The following is a 15,030-nucleotide window of genomic DNA, read 5'->3' on the forward strand; positions in this document are numbered from 1 at the left end:
TGTAATGTAATGTATGTATGTAATGTAATGTATGTAATGTATGTATGTAATGTATGTATGTAATGTATGTAATGTATGTAATGTATGTATGTATGTAATGTATGTATGTAATGTATGTAATGTATGTATGTATGTATGTAATGTATGTATGTATTTAATGTATGTATGTATGTAATTTATGTATGTATGTATTGTATGTATGTAATGTATGTATGTAATGTATGTAATGTATTGTGTGTATGTATGTATGTAATGTATGTATGTATTTAATTTATGTATGTAATGTATATAATGTATGTATGTAATGTGTGTATGTAATGTATGTAATGTATGTATGTAATGTATGTAATGTATGTATGTAATGTATATAATGTATGTATGTAATGTGTGTATGTAATGTATTTAATGTATGTATGTAATGTATGTAATGTAATGTTTGTATGTATGTAATTTATGTAATGTATGTATGTAATGTATGTAATGAATGTATGTAATGTATGTAATGTAATGTATGTATGTATGTGTGTAATGTATTTATGTATTGTATGTATGTAATGTATGTAATGTATGTATGTAATGTATGTATGTAATGTATGTATGTATTTAATGTATGTATGTAATATATGTAATGTATGTAATGTAATGTATGTATGTAATTTATGTAATGTATGTATGTAATGTATGCAATGAATGTATGTAATGTATGTATGTATGTATGTAATGTATGTATGTATGTAATGTATGTAATTTAATGTATGTATGTATGTGTGTAATGTATGTATGTATTGTATGTATGTAATGTATGTATGTAATGTATGTATGTAATGTATGTATGTAATGTGTGTATGCAATGAATGTATGTAATGTATGTATGTATGTATGTAATGTATGTATTGTATGTATGTATGTATGTAATGTATGTAATGTATGTCTGTAATGTATGTATGTATGTAATGTATGTAATGTAATGTATGTATGCAATGCATGTATGTAATATATGTAATGTATGTATGTAATGTATGTATGTAATGTATGTAATGTAATGTATGAATGTATGTAATGTATGTATGTAATGTATGTAATGTATGTAATGTATGTATGTAATGTATGTAATGTAATGTATGTATATTTGTATGTATATATGTATGTATATAATGTATGTAATGTATGTAATGAATGTAATGTATGTATGTAATGTATGTAATGTAATGTATATATGTAATGTATGTATGTAATGTATGTAGGTAATGTATGTAATGTATGTATGTAATGTATGTAATTTAAAGTATATATGTAATGTATGTATGTAATGTATGCATGTAATGTATGTAATTTATGTATGTAATGTATGTATGTAATATATGTAACATATGTATGTAATGTATGTATGTATATAATGTATGTAATGTAATGTATGTTTGTAATGTATGTATGTAATGTAATGTATGTAATGTATGTAATGTAATGTATGTAATGTATGTATGTAATGTATGTAATGTATTGTATGTATGTAATGTATGTAATGTATGTATGTAATGTATATAATGTAAGTAATGTAATGTATGTATGTATGTATGTATGTAATGTATGTATGTAATGTATTTAAATATGTAATGTATGTAATGTATGTATGTATGTAATGTATGTAATGTATGTATGTATGTAATGTATGTAATGTATGTAATGTAATGTATGTATGTATGTATGTAATGTAATGTATGTATGTAATGTAATGTATGTAATGTATGTATGTAATGTATGTAATGTATGTATGTATGCATGTAATGTATGTATGTATGTATTGTATGTAATGTATGTAATGTATGTAATGTATGTATGTAATGTATGTAATGTATGTAATTAATGTATGTATGTAATGTATGTATGTAATGTATGTGTGTAATGTATGTATGTAATGTATGTATGTAATGTATGTATGTATGTAATGTATGTATGTAATATATGTATGTAATGTATGTATGCAATGTATGTATGTAATGTATGTATGTAATGTATGTATGTAATGTATGTAATGTATGTATGCAATGTATGTATGTATGTATGTAATGTATGTATTGTATGTATGTAATGTATGTATGTAATGTATGTAATGTATGTAATGTATGTATGTAATGTATGTAATGTATGTAATGTATGTAATGTATGTTTGTATTGTATGTATGTAATGTATGTATGTAATGTATGTAATGTATGTAATGTATATAATGTATGTAATGTAATGTATGTATGCAATGCATGTATGTAATATATGTAATATATGTAATGTATGTATGTATGTAATGTATGTTTGTAATGTATGTAATGTATGTATGTAATGTATGTAATGTAATGTATGTAATGTAATGTATGTATATTTGTATGTATATATGTATGTATGTAATGTATGTAATGTATGTATGTATATAATGTATGTAATGTATGTAAAGTAATGTATGTATGTAATGTATGTATGTAATGTATGTAGGTAATGTATGTAATTTAATGTATATATGTAATGTATGTATGTATGTAATGTATGTAATTTATGTATGTAGTGTATGTATGTAATGTATGTAATGTAATGTATGTAATGTATGTATGTAATGTATGTATGTAATGTATGTATGCAATGTATATAATGTATGTAATGTAATGTATGTATGTAATGTATGTATGTATGTATGTATGTATGTAATGTATTGTATGTATGTATATTGGCCACCGGGACACTCTGAGGGGGAGATTCTACAAACGCCGCTGCACGTGCATCTGAGTATTCCGGAAGAACTGCCCCTACAGATACATCAAGAGGCTCAGGGCCCCCAATGCAATGGAAGGGGGGGGGGATATTATAGCAGATCCGTAAGGGATTTTTTCGATGGGCTGCATCACCAGTTTCTCTAATTATTCCCCCCCCCCCTCAGCCTGGGATAGAGTTGCCGATTCTTCCTTCATGGTCAGATACTTGGCACATGCCCAGGGAGGAGGGAGGCGCGATAAGCTGCGTCAGAGGCACTTTGTATGATAAGCGTATTGATCCGGGCAGGAAATGTGGCATAGCAGTGTGGAGCGAGTTTTGTTGTGTGAGATAGCAGAGCCGAGTGCTTTGTTGTGTGAGATAGCAGAGCTGAGTGCGTTTTTGTTATGTGAGATAGCAGAGCTGAGTGTGTTTTTGTTGTGTGAGATAGCAGAGCTGAGTGTGTTTTTGTTGTGTGAGATAGCAGAGCTGAGTGTGTTTTTGTTGTGTGAGATAGCAGAGCTGAGTGTGTTTTTGTTGTGTGAGATAGCAGAGCTGAGTGTGTTTTTGTTGTGTGAGATAGCAGAGCTGAGTGTGTTTTATTGTGTGAGATAGCAGAGCTGAGTGTGTTTTATTGTGTGAGATAGCGGAGCTGAGTGTGTTTTTGTTGTGTGAGATAAAGAGCTGAGTGTGTTTTTGTTGTGTGACATAGCAGAGCTGAGTGTGTTTTATTGTGTGAGATAGCAAAGCTGAGTGTGTTTTTGTTGTGTGAGATAGCGGAGCTGAGTGTGTTTTTGTTATGTGAGATAGCAGAGCTGAGTGTGTTTTATTGTGTGACATAGCAGAGCTGAGTGTGTTTTTGTTATGTGAGATAGCAGAGCTGAGTGTGTTTTATTGTGTGACATAGCAGAGCTGAGTGTGTTTTTGTTATGTGAGATAGCAGAGCTGAGTGTGTTTTATTGTGTGACATAGCAGAGCTGAGTGTGTTTTATTGTGTGACATAGCAGAGCTGAGTGTGTTTTTGTTGTGTGAGATAGCAGAGATACATACCATGTACATTTAGAAGCGGGGGGGATTTGCAGCGGAGAGACCTTGATTTCAATGCTTCGCTCTTTGATTTCAAGTCGCCTCTTCGACTTCCAAGCAATTTATATCACACTTGAACTGGTTCACGGATGTGCTGATAGCACATTGTAATGAATGGGGAGTAAAATCTCCATATAGTGCCATATGATAGGATCGATCAGACAACCTAGGATTAAAGTACCCTAGGGAGTCTGAAAAATAGTAAAAATAAAAATAAAAAAAAGTTTAAAAAAAAAATTATAATAAAAAACCTAAAAATTTCCAATCACTCCCCTTTCCCTAGAACTGACATAAATATAAATAAACAGTAAAAATCATAAACACATCAGGTATCGCCGCGTCCGAAAATGTCCGATCTATCAAAATATATTAACGTTTTTTCACTGCGTTTAACCCCCGTAAATACCGCCCAAAGTCGATAATGCCACTTTTTTGCCGTTTTGAAAAATATAAAAAAATTCTATAAAAAGTGATCAAAAGGTCGAAGTCCTAAAAATGATAAAATTGAAAATATTATCAAATGTCGCAAAAAATGACACCACCCACAGCTCCGTGCACCAAAGTATAAAAAAGTTATTAGCGCCAGAAGATGGCAAAATAAAAAAAAAAAAATTTGTACAGGAGGTTTTCATTTTTGTAATTGTATGAAAACATTATAAAACCTGTACAAATTTGCTGTCACCGTGATCGTACCGACCCAAAGAATAAAGTAGACGTGTCATTTGTGGCGCACAGTGAAAGCCGTAGAATCCAAGCCCACAAGAAAACGGCACAAATGCGTTTTTTCACCATTTTCACTGCATTTGGAATTTTTTTTTCCCGCTTCCCAGTACATGGCAGGGAATATTCAATGCCTTTTCTATGAAGTGCAATTTGTTACGCAGAAAATAAGCCGTCACACAAAAATAAAAAAGTTATAGATTTTTGAAGGTGGAGGAGTGAAAAATGGAAATGAAAAACCAGGAAAGGGCCCGGTCCTGAACAGGTTAAAGTTTATTTTCTGGATGATGCCACAACTCTGGGCCATGATAGGAACATGCTCTAGTAGGTGTTTGCAGCATGAAGGAATCTTACCAAACCCGTTCATCCTGATACATCCAGGCTGAGGTGATGGTCGGATGCCTCCCTCCTGCAATGCTTCTGAAATTTCAGGACTTTTGGAGGACCAACAAAGGTCCTGAAATGGCTCTTGTGTAGATGAGCATTGAGGGCAGGAGTAGATGTACGAGGATTTCATGGTTGTAGGAGTATAAAATATGGCTGCTGGTCTGGGTGGCCATGGGCCCCCTAGAAGACTTGGGCCCGGTGCTGCCGCCCAAACTGCCCGATATTATAATCCACTTCTGTACAAAACGGTAAAATGGAAACTCGCAGCTCAAATTGTAAACACAGGTAATATAGATTACTGCAACCGAAACGCGAGCGCACGTGCTAAACACATCCAGTGCACAAGCTCCGCCAAACCCATTGCAAGAACAGGGTCCTGTGTGCCCGCTGCTTCTCTATCCAAACAAACACACACTGGGGGTCATTTACTAAGGGCGCGTTTCTCCGTCACGTTACACGAATATTTCCGATTTGCGCTGATTTTCCCCGAATTGCCCCGGGATTTTGGAGGACGCGATCAGATTGTGTCACATCGGCGCTGGGTTGCATGCAACGGAAAACAGGGGAGTGTGGCCATAAGAAAACCCAACGGATTCGGAAAAACCAAAGTATTTTTAAAAAAAAAAGTGTCACTTGACACGCACTTACCTGCACCCGGCCCGGCTTGGTGAACTTCAGTGCATTCTGCGCAGCAGCGACACCTGGTGGACATCGGAGGAACTACCTTAGTGAATTGCCGGAAGACCTGAATCCTCCACAGAGAACGCGCAGCTGGATCGCGACAGGATCGGGTAAGTAAATCTGCCCCACTGTGTGTGAACACGGCCTAAGACCTCAATGGGGCAGATTTACTTACCCGCTCCTGTCGCGATCCCGCGGTGCGTTGTCTGACGAGGATGAAGTCCGGTGTGATTCACTAAGATCGTGCTTCTAATTTCCTACATGTGTCGCTTCCCCTCTGAGGTCCGCCGGAGTTCACCTTCTTCTTCCTGGTGCATGTGAGTGCTTGATCTTGCGACACAATCGCGGTTTTAAATTCTGCATGCCGGCTCCGATGCGCCACAATCCGATCGCGTGCGCCAAAATCCTGGGGCAATTCAGGGAAAATCGTCGCAAATCGGAAATATTCGGGTAACACGTCGGGAAAACGTGAATCGGCCCCTTAGTAAATGACCCCCAAAGAGTTGAGCAGAACCGTCATTTGATTCCAGGTTCGGGACGTTGCAATCGTCAGGTCGTCTCGTCTCTACTGAAGAGTAACAGACGTCCTGACCCGCACTTTACGTTCCGCGAACAAGATCGTAATTATTTCTGAAATGGATTCTACACAATGAAGGTTCTCGCTATGAGGAGGGGGCCCCATGTTCTAGGGGTCCAGCAGAAGCCATCAGATGGTAGCACCAGGGTTCCCTCAGCCCTGGTCACCAAGAGGTTAAGTAATGCCGATTTCTCTGGAACTTTGATACTAATTGTTTTCCCTGGAAATTGCGTCACCCGTCTGGACTGAGCAAACAACGTGGAAGGTATAAATCCTGCACCACAACACGAGAGCTCCAGCACCGAGGAGGAGGACGGGTCCAGAGACTTCATAGAGATCATTCTCAGCTCTTGTGATTGCAGATACAGATGGGGCGGCTGGTCCTCACACTGCTGTGCCTGTGCGCCGGCGTCCTGGCAGTAACAGCATTAGGGACCGATGATCTGAACAGAGCAACAAAAACTTTTTACAACAAAATCTTCAAGTAAGTGTTTCCCATTTCATTGCATGTCCTGCAGACTAGAGGGAGGGGATCCACGGCTCATTGGCCAACGCCAACCGGGGTCAGACCTCCATAGGGGGGGCACGGGGGCAGACCTCCATAGGGGGGGCACGGGGTCAGACCTGCATAGGGGGGGCACGGGGTCAGACCTCCATAGGGGGGGCACGGGGTCAGACCTCCATAGGGGGGGCACGGGGTCAGACCTCCATAGGGGGGGCACGGGGTCCTGACTTTAGTTACACTGTAAAGTGGTGCTGCCCCCGTGTGGTGTCAGCGCTAATAGTCCAGCCTCCTCAGAGCCCCAGCTACGGGAAGATGATAGAGCTGCTGGTCATGAGGGAGGGGGGTAAGTGTGTAGGGTGAAGGGGGCACCTGTGTGTGTGGGGGGGGGGGGGTTGGGGCAATTTCTCTTCATATATCTATATCATCATAGATATAGAACATGAACCAATTTTATTAAATCAATGTAGTGAGCTGGGTTCTGGTACCATAGCTATGTAGTGAGCTGGGTTCTGATACCATAGCTATGTAGTGAGCTGGGTTCTGGTACTGTACCTATGTAGTAACCTGGGTTCTGGTACTGTACCTATGTAGTGAGCTGGGTTCTGATACCATAGCTATGCAGTGAGGTGGGTTCTGATACCATAGCTATGTAGCAAGCTGGGTTCTGGTACTGTACCTATGTAGTGAGCTGGGTTCTGATACCATAGCTATGTAGTGAGCTGGGTTCTGATACCATAGCTATGTAGTGAGCTGGGTTCTGGTACTGTACCTATGTAGTGAGGTGGGTTCTGCTACCATAGCTATGTAGTGAGCTGGGTTCTGAAACCATAGCTATGTAGTGAGCTGGGTTCTGGTACTGTACCTATGTAGTGAGCTGGGTTCTGATACCATAGCTATGTAGTGAGCTGGGTTCTGGTACTGTACCTATGTAGTGAGGTGGGTTCTGCTACCATAGCTATGTAGTGAGCTGGGTTCTGGTACTGTACCTATGTAGTAAGCTGGGTTCTGATACCATAGCTATGTAGTGAGCTGGGTTCTGGTACTGTACCTATGTAGTGAGCTGGGTTCTGCTACCATAGCTATGTAGTGAGCTGGGTTCTGGTACTGTACCTATGTAGTGAGGTGGGTTCTGCTACCATAGCTATGTAGTGAGCTGGGTTCTGATACCGTAGCTATGTAGTGAGCTGGGTTCTGGTACTGTACCTATGTAGTAACCTGGGTTCTGGTACTGTACCTATGTAGTGAGCTGGGTTCTGATACCATAGCTATGTAGTGAGGTGGGTTCTGATACCATAGCTATGTAGCAAGCTGGGTTCTGGTACTGTACCTATGTAGTGAGCTGGGTTCTGATACCATAGCTATGTAGTGAACTGGGTTCTGATACCATAGCTATGTAGTGAGCTGGGTTCTGGTACTGTACCTATGTAGTGAGGTGGGTTCTGCTACCATAGCTATGTAGTGAGCTGGGTTCTGAAACCATAGCTATGTAGTGAGCTGGGTTCTGGTACTGTACCTATGTAGTAAGCTGGGTTCTGATACCATAGCTATGTAGTGAGCTGGGTTCTGGTACTGTACCTATGTAGTGAGCTGGGTTCTGCTACCATAGCTATGTAGTGAGCTGGGTTCTGGTACTGTACCTATGTAGTGAGGTGGGTTCTGCTACCATAGCTATGTAGTGAGCTGGGTTCTGATACCATAGCTATGTAGTGAGCTGGGTTCTGGTACTGTACCTATGTAGTGAGCTGGGTTCTGATACCATAGCTATGTAGTGAGCTGGGTTCTGGTACTGTACCTATGTAGTGAGCTGGGTTCTGATACCATAGCTATGTAGTGAGCTGGGTTCTGGTACTCTACCTATATAGTAAACTGGGTTGTGGTACTGCACCTATGTAGTAAACTGGGTTCTGATACCATAGCTATGTAGTGAGCTGGGTTCTGCTACCATAGCTATGTAGTGAGCTGGGTTCTGGTACTATACCTATGTAGTAAACTGGGTTCTGATACCGTAGCTATGTAGTGAGCTGTGTTCTGATACCATAGCTATGTAGTGAGCCGGGTTCTGATACCATAGCTATATAGGGAGCTTGGTTCTGGTACTGTACCTATGTAGTAAACTGGGTTCTGATACCATAGCTATGTAGGGAGCTTGGTTCTGATACCATAGCTATGTAGTGAGCTGGGTTCTGATACCATAGCTATGTAGTGAGCTGGGTTCTGGTACTGTACCTATGTAGTGAGCTGGGTTCTGTTACCATAGCAATGTAGTAAGCTGGGTTCTGGTACTTTACCTATGTAGTGAGCTGGATTCTGGTACCGTACCTATGTAGTGAACTGGGTTCTGGTACTGTACCTAGTTAATGAGCTGGGTTCTGATACCAAAGCTATGTAGTGAGCCGGGTTATGATAGTATAACTATGCAGTAACCTCGGTTCTGATACTGTACCTATGTAGTGAGCTGGGTTCTGGTACCATACCTATGTAGTGAGCCGGGTTCTGATACCATACCTATGTAGTGAGCCTGGTTCTGATACCATAGCTATGTAGTGAGCTGGGTTCTGGTACCATAGCTATGTAGTGAGCTGGGTTCTGGTACCATACCTATGTAGTGAGCCGGGTTCTGATACCATACCTATGTAGTGAGCCGGGTTCTGATACCATAGCTATGTAGTGAGCTGGGTTCTGATACCATAGCTATGTAGTGAGCTGGGTTCTGATACCAGAGCTATGTAGTGAGCTGGGTTCTGGTACCATAGCTATGTAGTGAGCTGGGTTCTGATACCATAGCTATGTAGTGAGCTGGGTTCTGGTACCATAGCTATGTAGTGAGCTGGGTTCTGGTACCATAGCTATGTAGTGAGCTGGGTTCTGATACCATAGCTATGTAGTGAGCTGGGTTCTGATACCATAGCTATGTAGTGAGCTGGGTTCTGGTACCATAGCTATGTAGTGAGCTGGGTTCTGATACTATAGCTATGTAGCAAGCTGGGTTCTGGTACCATAGCTATGTAGTGAGCTGGGTTCTGGTACCATAGCTATGTAGTAAGCTGGGTTCTGATACCATAGCTATGTAGTAACCTGGGTTCTGATACCATAGCTATGTAGTGAGCTGGGTTCTGATACTATAGCTATGTAGTAAGCTGGGTTCTGATACCATAGCTATGTAGTGAGCTGGGTTCTGATACTATAGCTATGTAGTAAGCTGGGTTCTGATACCATAGCTATGTAGTGAGCTGGGTTCTGGTACCATAACTATGTAGTGAGCTGGGTTCTGATACCAGAGCTATGTAGTGGGCTGGGTTCTGGTACCATAGCTATGTAGTGAGCTGGGTTCTGGTACCATAGCTATGTAGTGAGCTGGGTTCTGATACTATAGCTATGTAGTGTGCTGGGTTCTGGTACCATAGCTATGTAGTGAGCTGGGTTCTGATACTATAGCTATGCAGTGAGCTGGGTTCTGATACCATAGCTATGTAGTGGGCTGGGTTCTGATACCAGAGCTATGTAGTGAGCTGGGTTCTGATACCATAGCTATGTAGTGAGCTGGGTTCTGATACCATAGCTATGTAGTGAGCTGGGTTCTGATACCATAGCTATGTAGTAAGCTGGGTTCTGATACCATAGCTATGTAGTGAGCTGGGTTCTGATACCATAGCTATGTAGTGAGCTGGGTTCTGGTACCATAGCTATGTAGTGAGCTGGGTTCTGATACCAGAGCTATGTAGTGAGCTGGGTTCTGGTACCATAGCTATGTAGTGAGCTGGGTTCTGATACCATAGCTATGTAGTGAGCTGGGTTCTGGTACCATAGCTATGTAGTGAGCTGGGTTCTGATACCAGAGCTATGTAGTGAGTTGGGCTCTGATACCATAGCTATGTAGTGAGCTGGGTTCTGGTACCATAGCTATGTAGTGAGCTGGGTTCTGGTACCATAGCTATGTAGTGAGCTGGGTTCTGGCACTGTACCTATGTAGTGAGCTGGGTTCTGCTACCATAGCTATGTAGTGAGCTGGGTTCTGCTACCATAGCTATGTAGCAAGCTGGGTTCTGGTACCATAGCTATGTAGTGAGCTGGGTTCTGGTACTGTACCTATGTAGTGAGCTGGGTTCTGATACCATAGCTATGTAGTGAGCTGGGTTCTGGTACTATACCTATGTAGTGAGCTGGGTTCTGATACCATAGCTATGTAGTGAGCTGGGTTCTGATACCATAGCTATGTAGTAAGCTGGGTTCTGATACCATAGCTATGTAGTGAGCTGGGTTCTGATACCAGAGCTATGTAGTGAGCTGGGTTCTGATACTATAGCTATGTAGTAAGCTGGGTTCTGATACTATAGCTATGCAGTGAGCTGGGTTCTGATACCATAGCTATGTAGTGGGCTGGGTTCTGATACCAGAGCTATGTAGTGAGCTGGGTTCTGATACCAGAGCTATGTAGTGAGTTGGGTTCTGATACCATAGCTATGTAGTGAGCTGGGTTCTGATACCAGAGCTATGTAGTGAGTTGGGTTCTGATACCATAGCTATGTAGTGAGCTGGGTTCTGATACCATAGCTATGTAGTGAGCTTGGTTCTGATACCATAGCTATGTAGTAAGCTGGGTTCTGATACCATAGCTATGTAGTGAGCCGGGTTATGATACCATAGCTATGTAGTGAGCTTGGTTCTGATACCATAGCTATGTAGTAAGCTGGGTTCTGATACCATAGCTATGTAGTGAGCCGGGTTCTGATACCATAGCTATGTAGTGAGCTGGGTTCTGATACCATAGCTATGTAGTGAGCTTGGTTCTGATACCATAGCTATGTAGTAAGCTGGGTTCTGATACCATAGCTATGTAGTAAGCTGGGTTCTGATACCATAGCTATGTAATGAGCTGGGTTCTGATACCATAGCTATGTAGTGTGACGGGTTCTGATACCATAGCTATGTAGTAAGCTGGGTTCTGGTACCATAGCTATGTAGTGAGCTGGGTTCTGATACCATAGCTATGTAGTGAGCTTGGTTCTGATACCATAGCTATGTAGTAAGCTGGGTTCTGATACCATAGCTATGTAATGAGCTGGGTTCTGATACCATAGCTATGTAGTGAGCTGGGTTCTGGTACCATAGTTATGTAGTGAGCTGGGTTCTGGTACCAAGGCTATGTAGTGAGCTGGGTTCTGGTACCATAGCTATGTAGTGAGCTTGGTTCTGATACCAGAGCTATGTAGTGAGCTGGGTTCTGGTACCAAGGCTATGTAGTAACCTGGGTTCTGATACCATAGTTATGTAGTGAGCTGGGTTCTGATACCATAGCTATGTAGTAAGCTGGGTTCTGATACTATAGCTATGTAGTGAGCTGGGTTCTGATACCATAGCTATGTAGTGGGCTGGGTTCTGATACCAGAGCTATGAAGTGAGCTGGGTTCTGATACCATAGCTATGTAGCAAGCTGGGTTCTGATACCATAGCTATGTAGTGAGCCGGGTTCTGATACCATAGCTATGTAGTGAGCTGGGTTCTGATACCATAGCTATGTAGTGAGCTGGGTTCTGATACCATAGCTATGTTGTGAGCTGGGTTCTGGTACCATAGCTATGTAGTGAGCTGGGTTCTGGTACTGTACCTATGTAGTGAGCTGGGTTCTGATACCAGAGCTATGTAGTGAGCTTGGTTCTGATACCATAGCTATGTAGTAAGCTGGGTTCTGATACCATAGCTATGTAGTGAGCTGGGTTCTGATACCATAGCTATGTAGTGAGTAGGGTTCTGATACCATAGCTATGTAGTGAGCTGGGTTCTGATACCATAGCTATGTAGTGAGCTGGGTTCTGATACCATAGCTATGTAGTGAGCCGGGTTCTGATACCATAGCTATGTAGTGAGCTGGGTTCTGATACCATAGCTATGTAGTGAGCTTGGTTCTGATACCATAGCTATGTAGTAAGCTGGGTTCTGATACCATAGCTATGTAGTGAGCTGGGTTCTGATACCATAGCTATGTAGTGAGTAGGGTTCTGATACCATAGCTATGTAGTGAGCTGGGTTCTGATACCATAGCTATGTAGTGTGACGGGTTCTGGTACCATAGCTATGTAGTGTGCTGGGTTCTGATACCAGAGCTATGTAGTGAGCTGGGTTCTGATACCATAGCTATGTAGTGAGCCGGGTTCTGATACCATAGCTATGTAGTGAGCCGGGTTCTGATACCATAGCTATGTAGTGAGCCGGGTTCTGTTACCATAGCTATGTAGTGAGCCGGGTTCTGATACCATAGCTATGTAGTGAGCCGGGTTCTGATACCATAGCTATGTAGTGAGCCGGGTTCTGATACCATAGCTATGTAGTGAGCTGGGTTCTGATACCATAGCTATGTAGTGAGCCGGGTTCTGATACCATAGCTATGTAGTGAGCCGAGTTCTGATACCATAGCTTTGTAGTGAGACGGGTTCTGATACCATAGCTTTGTAGTGAGACGGGTTCTGATACCATAGCTATGTAGTGAGCTGGGTTCTGATACCATAGCTATGTAGTGAGCCGGGTTCTGATACCATAGCTATGTAGTGAGCTGGGTTCTGGTACCATAGCTATGTAGTGAGCTAGGTTCTGATACCATAGCTATGTAGTGAGCCGGGTTCTGATACCATAGCTATGTAGTGAGCTGGGTTCTGGTACCATAGCTATGTAGTGAGCTGGGTTCTGATACATACATACCTGTACAAGCCGTTTTATCCCCGAAATAAGGTTCACAGTCCGACAATAGTGTGCGGGAAACCCTAAGTAAATGAGCCGCAATGTTTCTAATGACCTACCTCTGTACGGTCAGTCTCTATATACTCTAATCTCATTATTAAGCTGAATCATCAATGAAAATATTCCTTAGATATGGAAAGAGTTAATCTTTAGTCTTCTTATCTGCCAGATTGGGGGTGGAGCTCTTAGTGTTTTCAGATACACTGCTCACTGCAGGAGAAAGAGCAAGAGAAAGAGCAGGGTCCAGGCAAAGGGGAACTGTTCTCCTGAACGCAGTATATTATACTGTTACTCTTCTCATCTGATTTATTCAGGGAAGATTTTATTTGTAACTCATTTATTTTATTTCTTTATAGAAAGTTTTGCTTTTTTTACCTTACAGACTTCTAGGTGGAAAAAAACAATTCGCATATTTGGTCAAATTTACAAATGCTGAATGTACAAAGGGTTTGGAATTAAACAAGGTCATGTCAGAAATCGATCCAATGGAGGTTCTTAATATGCTGAACACTAAAGGAGTCTACGAAGGAAAGCGCATGGTGGCGGCAATCCCAACCGGCAATATCGGTCCTAAGACACGACACTCGGAATTCCGCCTACTGGACCCCGTCACCGATTCCCCCATAAGCCGCCTCCTGGAATCTACATCTGCGCAGGATTGTGTCATATTCTTCTCTCAGAACTCTCCGTGTGTGGACTTCTGCACCAACCCGAAAGAAAACAATAATATCATCAAGGGGATCCACGAGACTCCAGCGTTGGTCAACATCAAGGACAGAGCCTTCGTCTTCCATTTTATGTATTACTTTGATGTAGGAAGAGACCAAGCCATTGCTACTGCCTGGAAGCTTCTAGACAAAGAGATCAGTTTAGTCAGATGCTACGAAAACAATTGTTACAAATGCTTTAACGGCGACAAGTTAAACATCGATTGTACAAAGAGCAAATAAAAGTCTATTCCCATAAAAGCTTTTACAATGGAAATCGAACCATTGTTTCTGAGATTATACAATGATCACCCTGATTCCACAGCCGCCAGTGACCGCATGAGATTGAGGGTGATACCTCCGCGTTACCCCGGTATCTGTGCTGTGATTGGCTTACATGTAGGGCCAGCGATTCGGACCCTAATAGTTATCACAATATCTGACTCTATCTATCAGGTTAAAAGCAAGAGAGAAAGAGGGGGCAGAGAGAGAGGGGGCAGAAAGAGGGGGCAGAGAGAGAGAGGGGGCAAAAAGAGGGAAGAGAGGGAGAGGGCAGAGCGAGAGAGGGGACAGAGAGTGGGCAGAGCGAGAGAGAGAGAGGGCAGAGAGACAGAGGACAGAGAGAGGGCAGAGAGAAGGCAGAGAGAGAGAGGGGGAAAAGAGAGAGGGCAGAGAGGGGGGGAAGAGAGAGGGGGGGCAGAAAGAGGAAGGGGCAGAGAGAGTTAGGGGGCAGAGGTTAGAGGGGTCGTCTAGTGTTCTAAGAATTCTCACCTGGCTTGACCTTAACAATGAAACATGAATTAATCGTGAATCTCATTATAATCAATTTATTCTCAATAAAGATTTCTAGCGCATTCCATGATGTCTTTCTCTCATTTGTCGATCACCTTTATTTTGA

The 15,030-nt window shown here is 41.7% G+C and overlaps 1 protein-coding gene across 1 annotated transcript; it reads left to right on the top strand.

Annotated features, from left to right (window-relative positions):
* Positions 1 to 6,471: 6,471 nt before the first annotated feature.
* On the top strand, positions 6,472 to 14,576 carry LOC140120755 (uncharacterized). The gene is made up of 2 exons (XM_072139703.1): positions 6,472 to 6,672; positions 13,808 to 14,576. Exons 1-2 carry the CDS (start codon positions 6,557 to 6,559, stop codon positions 14,373 to 14,375), a joined length of 684 nt encoding a protein of 227 aa, XP_071995804.1. The 5' UTR covers positions 6,472 to 6,556; the 3' UTR covers positions 14,376 to 14,576.
* Positions 14,577 to 15,030: the final 454 nt, after the last annotated feature.

Source organism: Engystomops pustulosus, chromosome 3, assembly GCF_040894005.1.
Source record: "Engystomops pustulosus chromosome 3, aEngPut4.maternal, whole genome shotgun sequence".
Classification (NCBI taxonomy): Eukaryota; Metazoa; Chordata; class Amphibia; order Anura; family Leptodactylidae; genus Engystomops; species Engystomops pustulosus.